The sequence below is a fragment of the Erithacus rubecula genome (assembly GCF_903797595.1).
Source record: "Erithacus rubecula genome assembly, chromosome: 9".
Lineage (NCBI taxonomy): Eukaryota > Metazoa > Chordata > Aves > Passeriformes > Muscicapidae > Erithacus > Erithacus rubecula.
The window spans coordinates 22116576-22135501 of record NC_136660.1 but is presented as its reverse complement, the minus strand read 5'-3'; the positions used below and the strand labels follow the sequence as shown (position 1 = coordinate 22135501).

Below are 18926 nucleotides of genomic sequence, written 5' to 3'. Positions count from 1 at the left end.
GAAAGCTATGGTTGTTCAGAGACTCATGTCAGGTTCAGAAGGATGACACAAAAAGGAGTAGAGCCCACTTGGATGTGCCTGCAGGATCCCAGTAAATCACATCCATGTGTTCATACTAGTCTGGTTTGCTGCTTCATTATGCAGGCACCAAATGAGTCACAGTACTTTTTGAATTCTTGTTTGAAAAAGTGACAGGAGATCCAAACTCCCAGGAACCACCTTCAGTGCAGCAGTGTCACAGGGTCTAGCCAGGGAGAGAGATCTATTAGACATGGAGACAGCGTCTGAAAATAGGTCCAATCTCCCCCACCCATCCAGGCCCCTGCAATCAACAGGTACCATCACAGCCCCTTCAGAACTTGAAACAAAACATGCAATCTCTTGTTTCCTTTCAGTTTTATTCAGGAAAACATGACCACTTCAGCCCTGCCAAGTGTATAGCCTGACCTGACGGCCAGCTTGGGGAGGCACACTGAAAGCAGGGCTGGCTCTGCCTTTTAGCTCAATTGTTGCTTTTGCCTGTGAAGGACAACACAAGCAGCTGTCAGAACAGCAAGTTAAGGAGAAAGGTGGGCCTCACTCCAGGCACCTTTCCACCAAATCAGTCTACCCCACACACAGCTTAGTCTTGCTTCACAGGCTTAGAACTTGGCTGGTCTCAAACTGACCAACACACAGCTCATGGGGCATCCTGGCTCAACTTGCCCCTCAAATGATGTATCCACAGGACAAAAAAAGGAAGGAAAAAGAAAAAAAGAAACAGTTAATAAAACAATTCCTCACTTGCACAAAATAAAAAGGGTAAAGGACAATTAGCCTATTATTTTTACTAACAGGCAGGTAAGGTTGAGAAAGTTTGGCCCTTTGTGCACTCTGCATTTTAGCTTTCTGGCAGGCAAAAAAGTCCCTTCAGAAGCTTTGTGGGCCTTTCTCACCTCTCCTGCCCTGCAATTCCCTGAGCCAAGTGTCAGCTCTGCTGAGCTGGGGTCACCAGAAGCAGCTGTGGTGCCCTTCACGAGGCCGTGAAGTCCAGGACGTGCAGGGCTGATGCCAGGGCAGCGTACAGGTGGGTGGTACTGAAACGGAGGCAGTACACTGGGCTGCTGGAGGGTGAAGACAGGTGAAAGCTCTGCAAAAAACAGGAGAACAACCTTTAAAAGACAAGGTCAGCCCAACACTGGCTGGTGTTACAGATCCAAAGGCTGAGATGTCTGAGCAAAGCAGGTTTTCCCTGCATATAGCTTAGGCTTGCCATGATGGATTAGCCCCAAAGACAGCCCAGCAGCCCCTCTTTTTTTTCCCCACAAGGCATGCACACTGGGCTGCCACAGAAGAGCTGAGAAGCTGTGCTGCTGCCCCGTCCCCCACTGGTGCTCACCTGCAGGCACCGAGTCTGCCGTTTATCCCACAGGCGCACCACACCGTAGTAGGAAGAGCCGCTGGCAATCATATGGTTCCTGTCACTCCTTACGCAGTACAGGGCACTGTCATGGGGCTCTTCCCACTCCTGGACGCACTTCCTGCAAGGGCAACACAGACCACAGCAGGGCTGAGCCTCCACTCCTCCATCCACTTTGCCTCCAGGAGCTAATTCAGTGAGAGCTGAGTTCCCAGACACTTCACCAGGACAGGCCGGGAGCCTTGCACGGGCTCCAGGTGCCAGCAGGACAGGCTCACCTGGTGCTGGTCCGTATGTCCCAGTAGCGGATGTAGGTGTCATACCCACAAGAAAGGAGAAGGGAGGGCGTTTCGTAGAACACATCCAGGACTCCAGCTCCACGGTGGAAGTCGGTCCCTAAACAGGTCAACAGCTGACCACTGCAATGAAACATATTAGGGGAAATCATTCAGAGCAAAAAGCCCTTCCAGTTCAGCTGGCCAGAGCAGAGATGGTGTCGCAGAAGTCTTCCAGATCTCATTTTGTGATATAACAGAATACAAAAGCCTGCAGTTTTCCTCTCCCACTCCCAGCTTCTGCCTCTGGTTGGGCCACTAACCATGAAGAGTATCATGAAAGATGACCAGCAGGAGTCTCAGCTGAAAGAAGAGCCAAAGTACAGGCACAGCTGACCTCCAGCAGAATGGGATCCTTTCCCTTGGGAGAAATGACCAGTATTCTGAATTATATGGCTCCACTTCCATAGGAGACAACTCCCAGTTTAGTCAGACTCCAAATAATCCGCAAGAGCCATTTACTGTTTAATCCCATCCCAAACTGTCCTTCAAAATACTGTCCACTGGGGTATTTCCCCAGATCTTTGACATACAGCACAGATCCACAGGCAAATCAGACTCTCCCAACCTAGTCTGCCATGACTGCTCCCCTCAACCCCTTCCAGTTACACCACATTCTACAAACACCATATCTGATGCAGAATGTGACAGGTCAGAAGTAACCACCCCAATGATGCTCTGGAGATGACCTTTCAAAGGCTAGATTTTTCTCTTTTTTTTTTTTTTGACCCTTTCCTCCTTTTTAATTCCTTGCTTGCAGTGAAAGAGCAAAAGCAAGGTCTCCATGAAGCTCTATGCTGGATGTTTTGTGGTGGTATCACTCTGCTACTTGTTCATGTGCAGAACCATCAGCATACCAGGTGGATGGTGCCTGGTGAGGTCCTGCCCTGCCAGACTTCAAGAAGAAGCTTGAGCCCCTTCCCTGGGTCACACAGAATTGCATCAGGTGCATGGCACAGCCTGTCCCAGTGTCATTCCACCTGCTGCAGCAGCCAGTGATATTCAGACATGACAGACTCTTGGGAATGGAGTGGACAATCTGCCCAGCTGCTTGAAATGGCCACCTATTGCAAACTCCTTTTTTTCCTCCTTCTTCTCACACCCTCCACATCAAAAATGCTGGACACAATAAAACTTGAAGCACCTGCTTTTCAAACTCTGCTACATGGCCACCCCTCTCCAACAGCCTCCTGGTTCTCAGGACAATGAAGCAGTCCTGAAAGCCAACAGCACGGATCCCGCAGTGGGGTCACTCTCAGCATCTCCCTCCATTATTTTGTTACATTCTGCTCCTTGATCCAGCACCACACAGTTCTGAGGCACATCGCCAAATGCCTTAATTCTGTCTGTAATCTGGGCTAAAGCCCTCGTCGGGGGATAAAGACCACACAAAAGGAGAAATAGAGTCCTGGGAGATGTTAAAACAAGTAAACACCTTTGTGTCAGGAGAGAGAAATCGCTGATAAAGCAGATTAGCGCCTCGAGCCCTGGTGTCCCCAGATCAGAAGGCGAGCCCTGGCCGATCTTTGCAGCCAGCACGCTTCTATGATCACAGAGCTGGCGGCATGCTGGGGCCAGCCTGTTTCCCCACAGTCACTCTCCAAAGAGCAGATTATGTAGAATAACAATTTCTTTGTGGCTGTGTAATTCCCTCCGTGACCGTGGCTGTGGGCAGCTACATTGGACCTTGATGCCAGGGCCCTAGCAACCATTTAGAGAGGCCAACCAGCCCTAGCAATGGCCCCCCCATGCAAACCTCTCGGACAAGCTTTAACATCAAGTGCATGAATTAATCCCCCCCAACACGAATCCAGGGGTGCTGGCTTATTGGACTTTGTGTTTCTCCAGGCAAGGGATCGAGGGGATTCTGGGCTTCAGCCCTTTGCAACCTGCTCACAATACATTAACCCTTGGAAGGTTACTTGTAAACCAACCCAGCAGCAATTCTGCACCTGTCTGGGGGTTGAGAGATTGAAGCACTCATGAGCAATAGGGTTTGGTTGGCACAGATGAATCATTAGATCCACCGTGGAGTGAGACATGGATGGACGTGAGTGCTCTGGCACTCCCTGCCATTCCAAGCACACAGATCCCCTCCATATGCCATCCTGCAAAGCCAGCAGGACAAATGGACATGCACACAGCCCTTAGAAAGGCTTCTGCAAAACCTTCTTCATCCTACAGTATGTATGTGTGGCCCAGAGTTGTAAGACATACAACAGAGGTATGAGGAGGAGTCAGCTGCTCTCCCAGACAAGAATCCTTGGATTACCTGTGAGATGCATAAGGGGCTAGGCTGCCCAACTGACAGAGTCTTCTGCCAGTTGCTCAGGCAGGAGCAAGGAGTCACTCCCAAGAGGTGAGCTACCCCAGCAAGCCCTAGGCAGCACCAGCAGCTTGGACCCTGAGCACCACCCAGGTGTTCCACTACCAGTGTTTCTCCATACCTTCACACCTCACTGCAGTGTAACCCAAGCACTTCGACAGAGTCACACTAGTTTTCCTCCCTCTACTTACCTTTACATCCCAGACAACAAAAATGAAAGAAAAGGCAACAAAAAAAAGGGAGGACAAGAAGACTGGCTTTTCAGGCATAAAATGAGCATAGATACTTGCAAGTTACTGCAGCAAAGTAAACATTGCTTTGCTGTTTTTTTAATCAGTTTGGTTCTCCTGGCCCAAGAACAGGTCAGCCAAAGCAACTCTCAGGTGGGAGCTGCAGCCCCTCGAAAGAGGAGCAGCTCTTTGGCAATTTACAGAGGCAATGTGATAGTTGCTACAGTGAAGCACTTAACCATCTGGCACCAGGGGAAAATTTATTGTGCTCCACACTGGGCATACAAACAAAACACCCAAGTGTTCTGGCATGGGCACACTAAAGGTGAAAAAGATGCAGAACACTATTAGTATTTCTACTTTATTCAGCAGATTAAGGTGTCTCTGGACAGCTATCATCATGCCAGGCTAGCTCTTTGTGCCTGCAGCATACACAGCCATGCTGAGCCCATGCTGGGAAGGGAATTCTGCCACACAACTCTTCCAGTCTTGGGAACCACAAGTTAGTGCCCACCAATTGTCCACTCTTGGTTATCCCAAATATTCCCTTCCCTCACACCTCATACCTGAACAGCTTCCTCTTTCTTGGGAGCAAAACCCACAGCTAATCCTAAATAACCCAAAAAGAATGAAGATAATCCATAAACAGGTGACAGAATAGCAGCAGCTACACCAGCACATCCCCAATGGCTTCTAACAACTTAGAGGGACAGAAGAGGGACATGTCTCCATGAGGGACATAAAGGGATGCCATAGCTATATTGGACCTTTTTCACCAGCCAAGCACAGCAGGAAACAGCCACCTTCCTTCCTTTGTGGCTCCTTTTTTTACCTAAACACCTTTCAAATCCCAGGTCGGCTGATCCACAGTCCTTTAGAGGCCCTCTCCTTGTGAAGGTTAGTCAGGAATTGTCTGTGAAGACCAAGACCAAACATGGAAGGGCCACACCATCTCCCCACCCTACCATGGCCCTCCAGCAGCAGCAAGGAGCTGTTTCAATCCCAGGTCTTCTTCAGGCAAGTCAGGTCACCTGTGCATGTGGCTGGAGCTTCTCTTGTCTTTGTACTGAACAGCCTCTGCCAGGCAGTGCCTGTGTCCAGGCCCAGGGCTGGGTGGCACCAACAGAAACAACTCTGCACCAGTGGAGTTCTGTGAAGCAGAATTGCAAATGTGACAATGCAAGTTTTCTGGAAAGACCAGTCTAGAGCAAGAGCTCTCAATTTCAGCACTTTAACCACAAATCACCTGGGCCAATGTGGCCCACACAGGTAAGCCTCTAGTCTTGAGGAATCTCATAATATTCCTAATTTTTTTCTATTTCCTGTTAGGCATCTAGACAGACTGAATAATATTGGCAGCAAATCCAGTACCAGCACACAAGGAACAGAGCCAGAGCAAATCCAGCAGCCTATTTCATCCCTAGCATGGGACACCTGTGTTAGCACTAGGCTCCAGACTCCTTGGTGACAGAACACAATGTTTAAACCAAGTCCATGTGCCTGGTAAATGTATCCAACTGATCCAACAATGAAAGGCATTTTGTTCAGACACTATAGAGAATCTTTTAATTCATATAGATCAATTTCCAAGTTCTTCAAGACTTTTTAAAATCACTTTTATAATGAGATATTTGTTCAGGATTTCCACAGTTCACTTTTTCCTTTCCATGCAAGAAATCTAGCCATGAGCATAGTTCTCCTGATACCTCCAGAAGACAGGCAGCCTGGAAGCAAAGTGAAGGGAAGAAAAAGTTCTTGTTCTTGTTTTTAAAAACAGCTTCAAGTTCCATTCCTTCTCAATCACTAATATGAAGACAAAATAAGATCAGTCATGGCAGAGCCCAGATGGTTACTCTCCAGATAACCCATGGGATGTTGCTTCACCAAGTTAAAGTTATACAGTCTGCCAAGCCACTGCAACTATTTGTGTGGCCCTAAAAGTTCAGGATCTCCCTGAGATCTTTCTGAAAGTCAGTCCAAAAGAAGTCTGCATCTACTTCCCTGGAAGCTGCCCATTTGCTGAGGGTCTTACCCTCTTGCAGTATGCAAGAACTAAACTCCAAAAGCTGGGATGAAATATTTTTCTCCCTGACCTCAATTTCTAGTGATCCCAATTCAATATAGAACTGATAGAACTGATACTATATAAATATGCAAACTCTAGGAAACTGCTGAATTTTGAACATCTGTTGAAAACAGAGATGTGCAAAACAGAGGACAATTAATTTGCTCTGGAATCCTCATCTGTGAACTGTGATCATCCATCAAAGAGGAGAATCTATTGCACGTAAGCAGATGACTATTCAGAAACCAAACAGAGCTCTAAACCATCATTTCAGCCCCAATAACTGTTTGAAACAAGACAGGTGGGAAGCATATACTTTAAAAAAAAATTTATAAAGAGCCCTGTTCAGTTCCAAACACTAGGATATTTGATGTGAATATCACATAGAGAAAGGAAAACAAATCCGTTTTAAAATAATTATCCCAAGTGCAGCATTTGCAGACTGCACAAAAACCAAAGGGAAGAGCTGAGCTGCTGTCTCTTCCAGGTGCTTTGCAAGAGCAGCTGAGGTACTGAAGGGATACAGCAACTCATGCTAAGAAAGGAAAGGCTTGATCAAACAACATCTGTATTGTACATAGGGAGAAAAACAGATTTTTGGCAAAATAATTCTTCTATCCTACCCCAAAGCTGCCCCTGCATTTAGACCAGGCTGTTAATTCCTGCAGGGAGATGTGGGATTGGCTTGGGGAATTTTGAGGGAGCACCTCCAAGTGCAATGGCTCAGAGATGCTGTTTCAAATGATTTTCAGGGCAAATGCCTCTCTCTGATTCCTCAATGCAGCTGAAGGGACTCGAGGCAGTAGGGGGGAAAGACACCAACGACGGTCTGAGATTGTGTTGAAGGGACAGACAGAAGAGGGAGTTTTGCCTTCTTTTCTTCTGCTTTCTCTGAATTGGCCCACACACGTTTTAAATGGTCCAATAAAAAGATACAATTTCTTTACCTTTCCAGCTCTGGGACCCTGTGAGTTTTTGTTGTTCGGGTTCCCGTAAGGTTAAGTTCAGAGGATAAACTGACACACTGGGCTATGGGAAAAAGCCAGTTTCTTCAAATAAAGCCACAACGGTGCAAAAGAGACCCTGCTGGGGCTTTTATTTGGGAAAACAAACAGAAATGGCACCAAGCCCTTCTGCTTTACGAACCAATTTAACTATAAAACCAATGTTCTCCCTCTCGGGGGTGAGGAGGGGAGAGAGACAGGACATGACAATAGTCCAAAACCTTGAGGGAAAAAAAAAAAAAAAAGATAGGACAAAAAAGGTTGTCTATCCCCTTTTCTTTCTTGTCCATGGCTCCTATTCTTAGCACACGTGTGTTCTTGTAAAAACGATTAGATTGCAATTTGTATAACATGGTGACCCCCAAATTCAGACATTTAACCCCTTTTCTCTGAAAAGAATGTCAAGAATGTCTTCTCTGTCTTTCTGTCCAACGGGAGGAGTAGGGGGGAATTCTCAAACTGTGATTTCTTGGAGGAAGAGAAAAAGAGGGAGGTGAGGGAAAGAGGCAGGGAATTCTCAAAGGCTCTCGCCTTTCGCCCCACTTGTGTGGGAACAGGCAGCTGTATTGCTCCCTTTCTGGACACAGCTCTGCAGGTCTCCTTTAGTGGGGAGACAAAAAAATGGAGACTCCAAATCAAAACAAAGCCATCTGTTTAAATGAGCTACCACTAGCCAGTGACAGAGGGGGTTCCTCATTCACTCCTTCCCATTCTTCTCTCTTGCCTCTGTTGATTCTCTCTCAACCCAGGGAAAAATAAAGATTACTTTTGCTTTGGCTCAGAGGGATGAAACTGATTGATGTGCTTGGAGTGTCCAGCCCCCACCCATGCTCTCTGATTGTTCAGGGCCTTGTAAAGTTGTCATAAATACGCCTGAACAAGAGTTCAAAGGCCACAGCATGCCCTGAACATGCACACATCCAAAAGGCAGGAGCTGGTCTCGTGGTTCTTTCTAGTGAGACAGGGCCAAGAGGGCCAAGACTGCCACAGGGAAGAAAGGATTTTGGATAAACACCTGTATGTCCCTCCTCTTACAATGATTTTACATTTAGGTTAAGATGGACCACAGCCCTCTTAACAAAAAGAAGGCAGAAGACGTCCAACTTATGTGAGAGAGTTCAGAGACAATGTCACAAAAACCAAAACCCAACCAGAAATCAGTAAAGAACATGGTCTCAGTTTTGAGAAAACATGCATATCATGGGAATATATTGCATAGACAAGACTGAGGCTATCCATTATAGACAGGAGACAGAGTTCTGATCACAACAAAGTCTTGTAAAAGTGAGAGTTATCCAAGAAACCATCACTTGAGAGGCTTCTTGCACCAGCAAGCTTTCTCCAGAATAGGCTCAAGTCAGCCATGGGCCTGGTGAGCTGCTTCCAACAATGCTCAAGATCTCAGTCTCTGGATTGGCCATTGTGATTAAAAACTGCATTCAGCCAAGACAGAGATGCTGATAAAGAAATGCAAGTCTGAAAGGAATAGGGAGCCTCTTCACCACAAAACCTGGAAGAGTTTCCTTGGCAAGAAAAGATGGCTGGCATATGAATCTATAGAAAAGCAGGTGCAGACAGGGTATGCCACACCTACTGCATTTATGCTTCTGCTCCCCAAATCCTGTGAAACTGGTATCAATGACAGGATAATATTTGCTATTGCTTGTCTCTCCTGTTATCAGATTTATGGACCCACTTCTCTGTGACTGGATAAATCCAGTTTAAATGCCTGGGTGAAACAGACTCCCCACACTTCTTGGAGTTAGTTACCTTTCCTTTTGATCTAGCAACTCCAGTTCTGAATATATGTGCTTCCTTCACCCAACAACCCCTTTGGTGATTAAACTAGAGGGTCTCAAACTTGCATAAACCTTGGAGTTCAAAGCTGTGGATAGAATGCTCTTCTACAGAAATTATTTTAGAACACAACACCAAGAAGCCTTGAGCCAAGGTTCTACATTGAAAATGTGTATTGAAAACATTCAGCAAGATCTATAACCAGGAACTAGACCTACATATTCTCATTTCACTCATCTACTTATACACAATTAAAAAAGTGGAGCACAACAGGAGACAAAATCAAGAAGGACTGGATTTAACCAGGAAATCATCAGTAGTAATCAGCTGACCAGAGTGTTCAGTGCTATGCTTCAACTCTCAAATTACACTTGCTGTTTAAGACCAGTACAGGGACCACAAATTTTAACTCCATGGGCTCTGAAGAGCCACCAAAATGGATGCAGATAAACATAAGCCAAAAGTTGAAAATACAGCAACTCATTCTTGCCCCCTCCATGGCCCAGACAGATGTAACCCAGCAAGGGGCCCATAGAAACACACACTAGAGATACAGCAGCAGCACATTAGCAAGCTTCAGCCAGCTGCTTAGGATGGTAACACTCCTGCTGGCTCTTGGAAAGAAAGAGCAGAATGCAATAGCACTACAGGATAACAGATTACTAACCTGCTCAGCAGCTGCCTGGCTACCTGAGACTCCTCCCCAACCCTCTGCTGAGGGCACCATCCACACACCTGAATCTCCCTTCCCCTCCACTCACAAGTCACTCTCATGTATCCTCTACCTCCCACCTCCCTAAAACCTGCAGACATCAAAGGCACCTGCCTTGAACACCTGAAGAGTAGGGGGGCCTGACGGTCAAGAAATGCAACTCTGTATCTTCCCCTTCCATGCACTCTCTATTTTTTTTTCTCTATCTCTTTGAAAAGGTGGCAGAGATAAATGGAGAACAAAGAAACAAGAAAAAGCCACAGCTCTGGCCCACACCCTGCCTATTACTTAAGGGGGAAGGAACTCTTCCGAAAGAGGAGGAAAAAAATGTGCTCCGACACAATGGCTCAAAAGGCCAGGCAGCAAACCGGGCCACTTTGTACTGCTAACAAGGGAAACCTAATTACAGGAAGAGGGCAAAGAGGGACAGATAAAAGGGATACAAAATTTCAACATCTGTTGCCATAAAGGGACAAGAAGTGGGGAAACGCAAAGTGTCAGTTTGGTGTCAGTGACGGCATAAAGCTACTTTCAAAGGGCTCACGAGCGGGAGAAACACCGAACAAGAAATTAGAGGGTTCTTAAAAAAAAAAAAACAAAAAACCCAGAAAACAAACAAACAGAATCTCCACTGCCAAAAATACCTTCAAAAAGGGGGGAGGAGTTGGACAAAGACTGGATATTTAAAAGATAGAGGATCTGGGTGGCTTGCAGGGCACAGCTAACTTTGGTTCAGTTTTCACAGCTCTCATGCTCTGCAGCATGTCATGTCATGTCACAAGAACACTGTAGGATTTGTGCAAAGTGTTTATAGCATGAAGACTACGATGTGAGACAGATCACTAGTCCATTTCAAATGTCAGGCTTTGCAGAATAGCTCCAAGAGCTGCTGCAGAGACCTCTGGAGTATTCTGTCTTATGGAGAAGCATCCTTGAGACGGACATTTGTCTCCTAATGACATGCAAGACCACCCCAATAACATGGGAAGCAACAGTTCTCTGCAGGCAAATAACAAATGCTGGCCTTGGAACTGTCAGTGGTGCATGACCCTCATCTTCCAAGAAGTTTAAACTCCCAAAGGCAATAGAAAGAAGAAGAAAAAAGAGGAAGATCTGAATACGGTTTTCTTTTCTCTTGCTTGCCATTAAGTGGCTGTTCTGTTGAGCCACACACTCGCACTGGCAAACAAGACAGGATGGTCTGAATAGAGAAAGGCAAAAGTGAGTGGAGGAACACGATCTGCAAGAGGGGCAGTGCCATCGTATCTTTCACTAAAGGAAGGACAAGGGGACTTGGAAAAGGACAGGGAGTCAGCAAGCCCTAATACTTGATGTAAGGACACAGGTTAGTATCATGTGGCCCATACTGCTCAGTGCTCTCCTTGCAGACCTCTCATCACTGAACTTACAGCTGCCTTCCACACATACACACCTTGATCCAGAGCGGGAATAAGTGCTCAGCAACTTCCCCACATCTAAAAGCAATCAGATGGCACAATGTAGCATGTGTGGGGTGGGAGATGTCCTCCAAAAGTGCAGCTAGCCAGCTTCAAAAGCATAAGAAAAAAATCTAAATCCTCCTTCATTACAGGAGACAGGGCCAGGTGTAGCAGCAGCTGGAATTTCAGCCATCAGAGACAGTGTCTTGGCATTATGCAGTCATTCCCCTGCTTTAGACTCCCCTGACAATTGCTTGTTGCTGCCTGTTGTGGCTTTGATCCAACGCCATCATCTCAGCAGTCAGAAATGAAAGACAGTTGTGGGAGTGGGATGCAGCAAGAGGCGTTTCCTTTCCCCACTAAAAATTTCCTCCACACCAAAACCAACCAAGCCCTTTTCAAAGCACAGGACATATTTACAGGTGAAGATATTATCCCCTTCCTCTTGGAGGGATGAGAATGGCTGCCCCAGGGTCAGGGAACAGCGGAGGTCATAAATACAAAACATACCATGACCAACAGTGACAAGCACCAGCCAAGGACTTATCTGGCCTGGAACTAAGATGATCAGTACACAAAAGGTTATTTAAGCTTTAAATCCTTTTGTAGCACGTTCCAGCTCTCAGCTGTTGGGTAAAAAGACCACCTACCCCAATGGAATAGCACAGAAACTGTTGTACTGTTACTTACTCACCCCACCTCAAAGCAAGGAAAACTCCCCTAACTGAACTAACTGATCCTGGACAGCACTAAACACCTCAGTGGTGCTAAGGATCCTGTGGTTTTCAAGAACACACCTTATGCATCATTCTACCCTGCCTAATTTTTTTTTTTTTTTTTTTTTTACTGAAGTTACCTGAATTCTGTTCTTAATATCCTTGCCATATTCAGCCTCTGTGGGTCAGCCTCTGGGCTCTTTTGTGGCCACAAGAAAACAAGCAGCAAATGCAAGGCCCTGGCTCTGTCTGTCAGATGTTATCAGGACACACTGAGCACAGGAGGAGTTTTTAAGTCCTGGGTGGCTCTAAGATTTTAAGTTTTCATGCCATACTCTCACTCTTGGAGCCTGACCAGGGAGACAACATTCAAAAGCCTCAAAGGAACAGACAGCATTCCTTACAAGATCACTTCTGGCAATCACTGGATTTGGAAGATGGATCCAAACCTCTGCTGAGAAGGTGAACAGTATATGGAGAGTCAAGACCTGGAAGGATAGCTCTGTACTCCCTTTCTATGAATGTTGACATCAAGCTTCATATGCTAGAGTCCCAGCCATGCTTCCTACTCAGCCTCCAACCCTGCACATGTTGACAAGTCTACCAGCTCACACACAGGTCCCTGCAGAGGAAAAGATCCAGTGGCATGATGCATTCCAGCTGTGACAGGTGAAGAGGGAAGAATAAGTTTGACACTCTAGCCATTTCAACAGAGGCCCAGTGGCCTAGGTTGCCTTGGCTTTTTTATTTGCCTGTCACTCAGGCTTTTATGTTATTGAAAGATCAAACTCCACTGTGCTTGTTCATTACCTTAATCCTATTTTCTACACAGCTTTATTATCTCTTCAGGCTTCCTTGGGAAAGGCTGTCAGAAAGGCTGGGGCAGGGGGGAGAGGGTTGCCCATCTCCTCACCCCTGTCAGATGCCTCTATTCAAGAACAGCCAGAAGACTTGATGGGCAGGGGTATCATACCCCAGCCTGCATCCTTCTGGGGTGCTCCAAAGGCACCACTGGATGGGTCACTAAGAAACATGCACCATAAATGCCCTGGTGCTCTTTCCTGCTCCAGTTTATCTTTTGTAAGACGCATTGTTGCAAAGTATTTTTGTTACTTCAGAGAAAAAAAAAAAGCTGGTTTAAATTTGTACTTGATACAGTTGACTTACATAATCTAAACTATAGGTTAGAAGGCAATTGGTCTCAGACTTACCCTGTGTCCACACCAATCCTCCTCCACCCTCTTTCCACAAATACAGCTCTACTGACATCCCTCAGGCCCCTTCTGCCATTGCTCACCTCAATCCTGACAGCACTCCTTTGAATAATCTGGGCCATGCCACTCCTACCCAGAGAATCCTGGTCCTGGAAGGCAGGACTGCCATTCTAATAATCCTGTGAAATATTTGCTATCTGTCCATCACTACACTAAGACCCTCAGGCTGAGAGTTTCAAATTTGTCAGCAGTTGAGTCTCACATCAAGATTTGAGAACAACATTTCCCCAGTTGCTAAGGTCAGCACCTTCACCAAACAGGAACTACTCAAAGACCCCAAATCAGAGGCCACAGCAATTAACCTCCTCAGTGTTTATTAGGACAAAGAGAAGACAAGGTGCCTTAGTCACTTCCATAGATAACCTGTTGCCACACCTCACTTCTCTGTGCTACTGCAATTGCCAGCCAGGACAAGGTGATTTCAGAGTCTGTTTGCCTCTGGCTTCCCTGCACCACAGAGAAGTAGGTGAATGGGAGGATAAGGATCACCTTCCTCACCTCCTCTGGCTGAGGCTGAGGAATCAACAGAGACAGATGAAAAGGAGGGTGTAATGGGTATATTTTGACTGTATACAGGTAATGGGAAGAAACCTGGATGGCTGTGCCATCAACTGGAAAAGCTGAGAAGAAAAGCTGAGTTATCGAACCAGAACCACTCCCCACACATGCCTTTTCACACCAGTTTGCTTTGTCCCCCACTCTGCAACACACCTCATATTCTATCATCCCTTGCCTATATTGACAAAAGGAATGATACCCTTCTGCAGCATTTCCAGTATTGCATCATTAGTCACTTTCCTTGTCAAGTCCCTCCCTGTAACCTGAAGTTCACTCACCTCTCAAGGTCCCAGATTCTCAGAGGTGAGGTGTGTCCACAGCAGGCTGTCCCCGTCACAAATGAGCTGTTCGAAAAAAAGAAACAAACAAATAACACTTACTAAACCTCATGTTCTGAAGAAAGTGCATGAGCAAGACAGAGAAAACAGGTTACAAAACAGACTTTGAATTCAGGTTCAAGATGATTTCAGCATGTCCCACCACATTTCCCAAGGGGCAGGAAGCAGCAAAGGGAGAGCTGCTGCAACACTCTCACTAGCTGAGCTTCTCAGATGCAGCAGGTCACAACTGCAGAGAACTGGCAGGACATAAAGGTGCATTTGTAAATACAAAGGGAAAACCTGAACAGGAACTGCAGTAATCATCTTCAAATGAGTCAGTAGTACTCAGCATGTTTCATACACAGTCAGTGCAGTAAGCTGCAGAAAGACTCCATGAAAATTTACTATTTCCCACTTCACGTCTCACTTCTGTTTGTTGGCAACTTCTGAGTACAATCATGAACTGGCTGCAGCATCACAGGCCTAAATCACAGAACAGAGGTCTCTGGTCCAGCCTGCTCAAAGCAGGGCCAATTTCAAAGCTGGATCAGGTTGCCCTCCCCAGTGCTTAGGCACTCACTGTTAGAAGCAGCACAGCTCTCCTGCAGCAATATTTGGCTCAATTTACACCCTCCAACAGAGTTCATTCCAAAGTTCTCTTGGCAATGCTATGTGTCTGCTGAACATACTGGCTCCAGAGGTCACCTGACACCCATTGGCCTCACACTAGTTCATAAGACAGAACAAATCCTTAAAATCAAGCATCAGCAACATGGGTGCTGTGCTCTCCAAACCACACTAGTTGTTTCGTGCCAGCTTCCCATTCTCAGTCCAAATAAGAGGAAGCAGCTCATGGAAGGACTTCCAAGTAAGTTACAAATGACTTCTCACAAAGCCATATTTATTGCAGCTACCAAGAATAAAATGCCAAAACTACATTTAAGTCAATGCAACAAGGATAGGATGAACACAGGAAATGGAACCTGCTTTAAATAAAAGCCAACTGTATGCTTTGCCTAAAGAACTTCTGCAGTATGACACAGGGTTGACAGCTGAAAGATGCAAGTAAAATAAGAAAACAATGTCATATCTGTAAAAATAGCAGTTAGAGCAGTTTTTAAATATTTATTTGATCCTCTATAGCATTCTTTCTTTGGAAGTCAAGGTGGCTGCAAGCCTCTACTGCACCAGGAATGGATTCTTGCAGCATCCTTGACTTCTGTGAGAAGCACTACTGCTGCTGTGAGAAGGCACTCAGCAGCCAAATGGCAAACATTGGGTCAACTCAATCAAAGCCAGAGAAGGGTAGATAGAAACAAGACTGGAACTCAGGATTCCTTCTACTCCTATCTTTGTGGCTTAGCTGAGCAATTGATTTCTCCAAAGCATGAGGCCATAGTACTGACAAAACACTCTGCAAAAGAGGTGAGCAGATAACATCAAACCGTTTCAAAGAGCTACAAAATCCTAGGAAGGGCTTCAGCTACCAAGGCTCTCTTTTTTGCTGACTCTATCCTTCCACCCAAACTCACATATCCAGAGGTGCCCACAAGTTCTGTGACCCTTAGCAGCCCTTTAGGCTAGAAAAGGCCTGCAGAACTCCAGCTATTTCAGTGTCTCCAACCAGGATATCTTACATGTAAAATTCCAGGTTCATCGGCAGTGGACATGTGGTCAGCCAAAGCATCTGTAGCACTGGGCTGTCCCTACAGGTGCTGCAGGGTGCTCACGTTATCCTTCTCCATGTAAGTCACTGACCAAAGTCTGAGAGTCTATGGAAAATCCAATTCCTGTTGCTGTGCAGCAGCCACCAGAATCAATTAAAAAACGTGCAACATTTCATCTTTGGAAACATGGTTTCTGCTCAATGCCTTCCTTCTCTCCACTATAGTCCAGGACAGGAGGGAACATCTCCCTTTTGCCAATGTCAGCCATCTCAGAGGAAAACAAGCAAAAGATACTCATTTTGACAGATTGTCAGTGAAGCCTCATGTCTGGAAAGCAACACTTTGGTCAGGAGGTCCCTCTGCTACAAAGCTAGGTGTTGGGTTTTGTCCCCCCTCCCCAGTCATAATCCATTAATAAGTACTAAAGTCAATTACTGTGGTTAGAAACATAATAGCAGTCAGAGAGTCAGTCAAGCAGGCAATTGGGTGCTTAAGATATTTCTTTTGGGGGACAAACTGACTCTGTCCCAGCAGAGAACGCCCTCACGTGGGAGACAGATCCCTTTGTGCAGAAGGTATGCACAAGGCTTTGATGGTTGCCACAGGTCTAAATTACCATGGAGGCACACCAAGAGGGAGAAAAAGGTGGGAGGAACAGCTAGGTCTAATCCTCCCTCATGCTGTCAGTTCTGGACTTCAGCTTTCCCTCCTTGGTCCTTACCCCTCACCCCTCAGAGAAAAAAAAAGGAAAAAAAAAAAAAGAGAGAGAAAAGCATTAGATAAAGAGATTTTTCTCCAGCATCAAATACAGGCCTCAGGGCCACAAACAAGTCTCTTCTGAGTAAAGCTGACTCCATTCAGTCAACAGGAATTTTGTCTCATACTTCAGCAGGATCAGGTTTGCAGGCCTTATCTTTAACAGCCTGAGCCCATTAGCAAGCAAAGATAAGACTTCTCCCACAAGAGCAGGCCACCTTCACTGCAGCATTAGAATGCAGCATTCACAAGACAAGATGCACAAGAAGTGGTGCCAATGAGAAATTCTCAAAGCCTGAGAGTGAACTGACCTTAAAGTCTGGATTCCAGGGCATAACACAGGGCCTCTCACCTTGAGTCCAATCTGCAAACACACACCTTGAAATCTCAGGTGTCTCATAACTGGGAACCTCTCAGAGGTGACAGTTTTACATCAGTCAAAAGAGCAACACAAGTCACCTTTCCTATGTCTAAAATGACATGCAGATTGGAGGAAAGCATGTAAAGCTTGGCTCCAAAACTTCTGAAACTTCATGCAGCAGAGCTGAAGACTTTCTATCAGGCTTGCTTCTTTCAGCCTATCTTCAACAAGGCTCTTTTACCTTAGAGAGCACACATAAGAAAACCTCCAACTTAGAGAAGTGCAGCTTTTTCACAACAGTTGTTGTCAGCTGCCCAAGAAAAACAATTCAAGCTGAGTTACTAGCTTAGAGAGTCATTCATTTTGTCCACACTGCTTTCTACAGCCAGACTGAGGAGAGACTAGATTGGGTAGAGGAGAGTACAGGTTAGCCTAAATATATTAAGGCAGGCATGACTCATCTACCTGAAGTATACACATCTATCTACACTGATCAGATGCACCTACACCCACCATAAAAACCGCCATGGCCAGTCTCCAGATGGCCTTGGAGATGTAAAGCCCCTTTCCCACTAAGCTTCCCTCTGTCCTTTGAAAGCTGCTGGCTACCATGAGCAGCTACTACAGGCTCCCCCTAATAGGTCCTTCTAAGGGAACGAAAAGCACTATTGAAGGGCTTCCATAATAGGCCATGTTGTCTTCATAGGGATCCCCTAGGAACTAAAACCAAGTCAAAAACCAAACCAGGAAGGCAAGAATTTTGCACAGTATTGAGACACACATACTTCAAAAATAGCATATTTTTGTTGTCCAACACAAGGAATCTTCCAACTCATCTGATACTTTGATGTCCTCTTTCTTATTTGAAACTCCCTACTGACAGAGGGAGAGGAATAAACAAGAGGGAAAAAAACCATAACAAAACAACCAAGAGCCTGCTTCTCCAGAAGCCAGACCTTCTCTACATTGCAGAAGAGACATTTCATTAGACATCATCCCCTCACAATAGAAGCTGGGCCAGGAAATGAAAGAGAACACACACCCTGGCAGTGCTGTTGGAAGAAACACAAGAACTCTCCATCTGAGAGATGGAGATCCCATGGCATTTCTGGCAACAGCAGTAGTTCTCTGGCGACACTCCAGCTGCAATAATCCCCTGGCTGCTCCCAAGGTGCCAACCACAGTTTGACTCATGTAGCATCACTATTTACCCCATCCTGGACAGACCATTACCAGATGTGAACAAACCAGAGGGGCAGAGGTAGATGCCTATTAATCCTTTTAGAAAGATGCTATTTATCCTAAGGTTTGAAAACAGTCTCAGCTCCAGAAATAAAAGTCACATTGAACAACACATAGTTTCCCCACTATCAACTGAGCTTTCAGAGTGGGTTCTGCCTGAGCTGGGAACCCTGCAATGCAAAGTTATTGAAGAAACCTGGGTTAAACAGGTTCTTTCACACCTCTTCTCACTACACCTTCTCTGTGCCCAGTCATGTGCCTTTCCCCTGTACTGTAAACAGATTGCTTTTCTCGTTCTATTCTGCTTTTCAGGGATTTCAAATCCAGAATCTGCTTGACACGTGCAAGAGCCTGTTCCTTCTTCCTGGCGCGCTGCCCCGCCCCCTGGAATTGGACATCGTTGTTCCATTTTGGAAACTATTATATATGGAGACTCACTGGACTGGGAAACAAAGAAGTTATTACTTGACAGAGCTCTGCAGCTGGGAATGTGGAAGGTGGGGGGAGAGAAGGGGGAGAACCAAGGGAGACAGGATGGGGGGGTTGGTAGCAGTGTTATGAAAGCGATCAACAGAAAGGACAGCTCAAAGATGGGAAACATCTATTTAAAAAAGTCTCAAGTGAGATGAGAAAAGAAGGAGAAGAGAAAGCAAGCCCAAAAGGGAGCTAGGAGAAGAGAGAGAGCAGTTGGTGCTGACGGTGGCGCGGGTTAAGCGCACGGGTCC

At 45.9% G+C, this 18926-nt stretch overlaps 1 protein-coding gene across 1 annotated transcript in view; it reads right to left on the bottom strand.

Annotated features, from left to right (window-relative positions):
* Positions 1 to 379: 379 nt before the first annotated feature.
* Positions 380 to 18926, bottom strand: part of FBXW4 (F-box and WD repeat domain containing 4) — a 60820-nt gene continuing 42273 nt past the window's right edge. The window contains 4 exon segments of the mRNA XM_079312455.1: positions 380 to 1129; positions 1379 to 1520; positions 1678 to 1818; positions 14134 to 14199. Coding sequence (XP_079168581.1) covers positions 1013 to 1129; positions 1379 to 1520; positions 1678 to 1818; positions 14134 to 14199 — 466 coding nt within the window. The 3' untranslated portion in view covers positions 380 to 1012.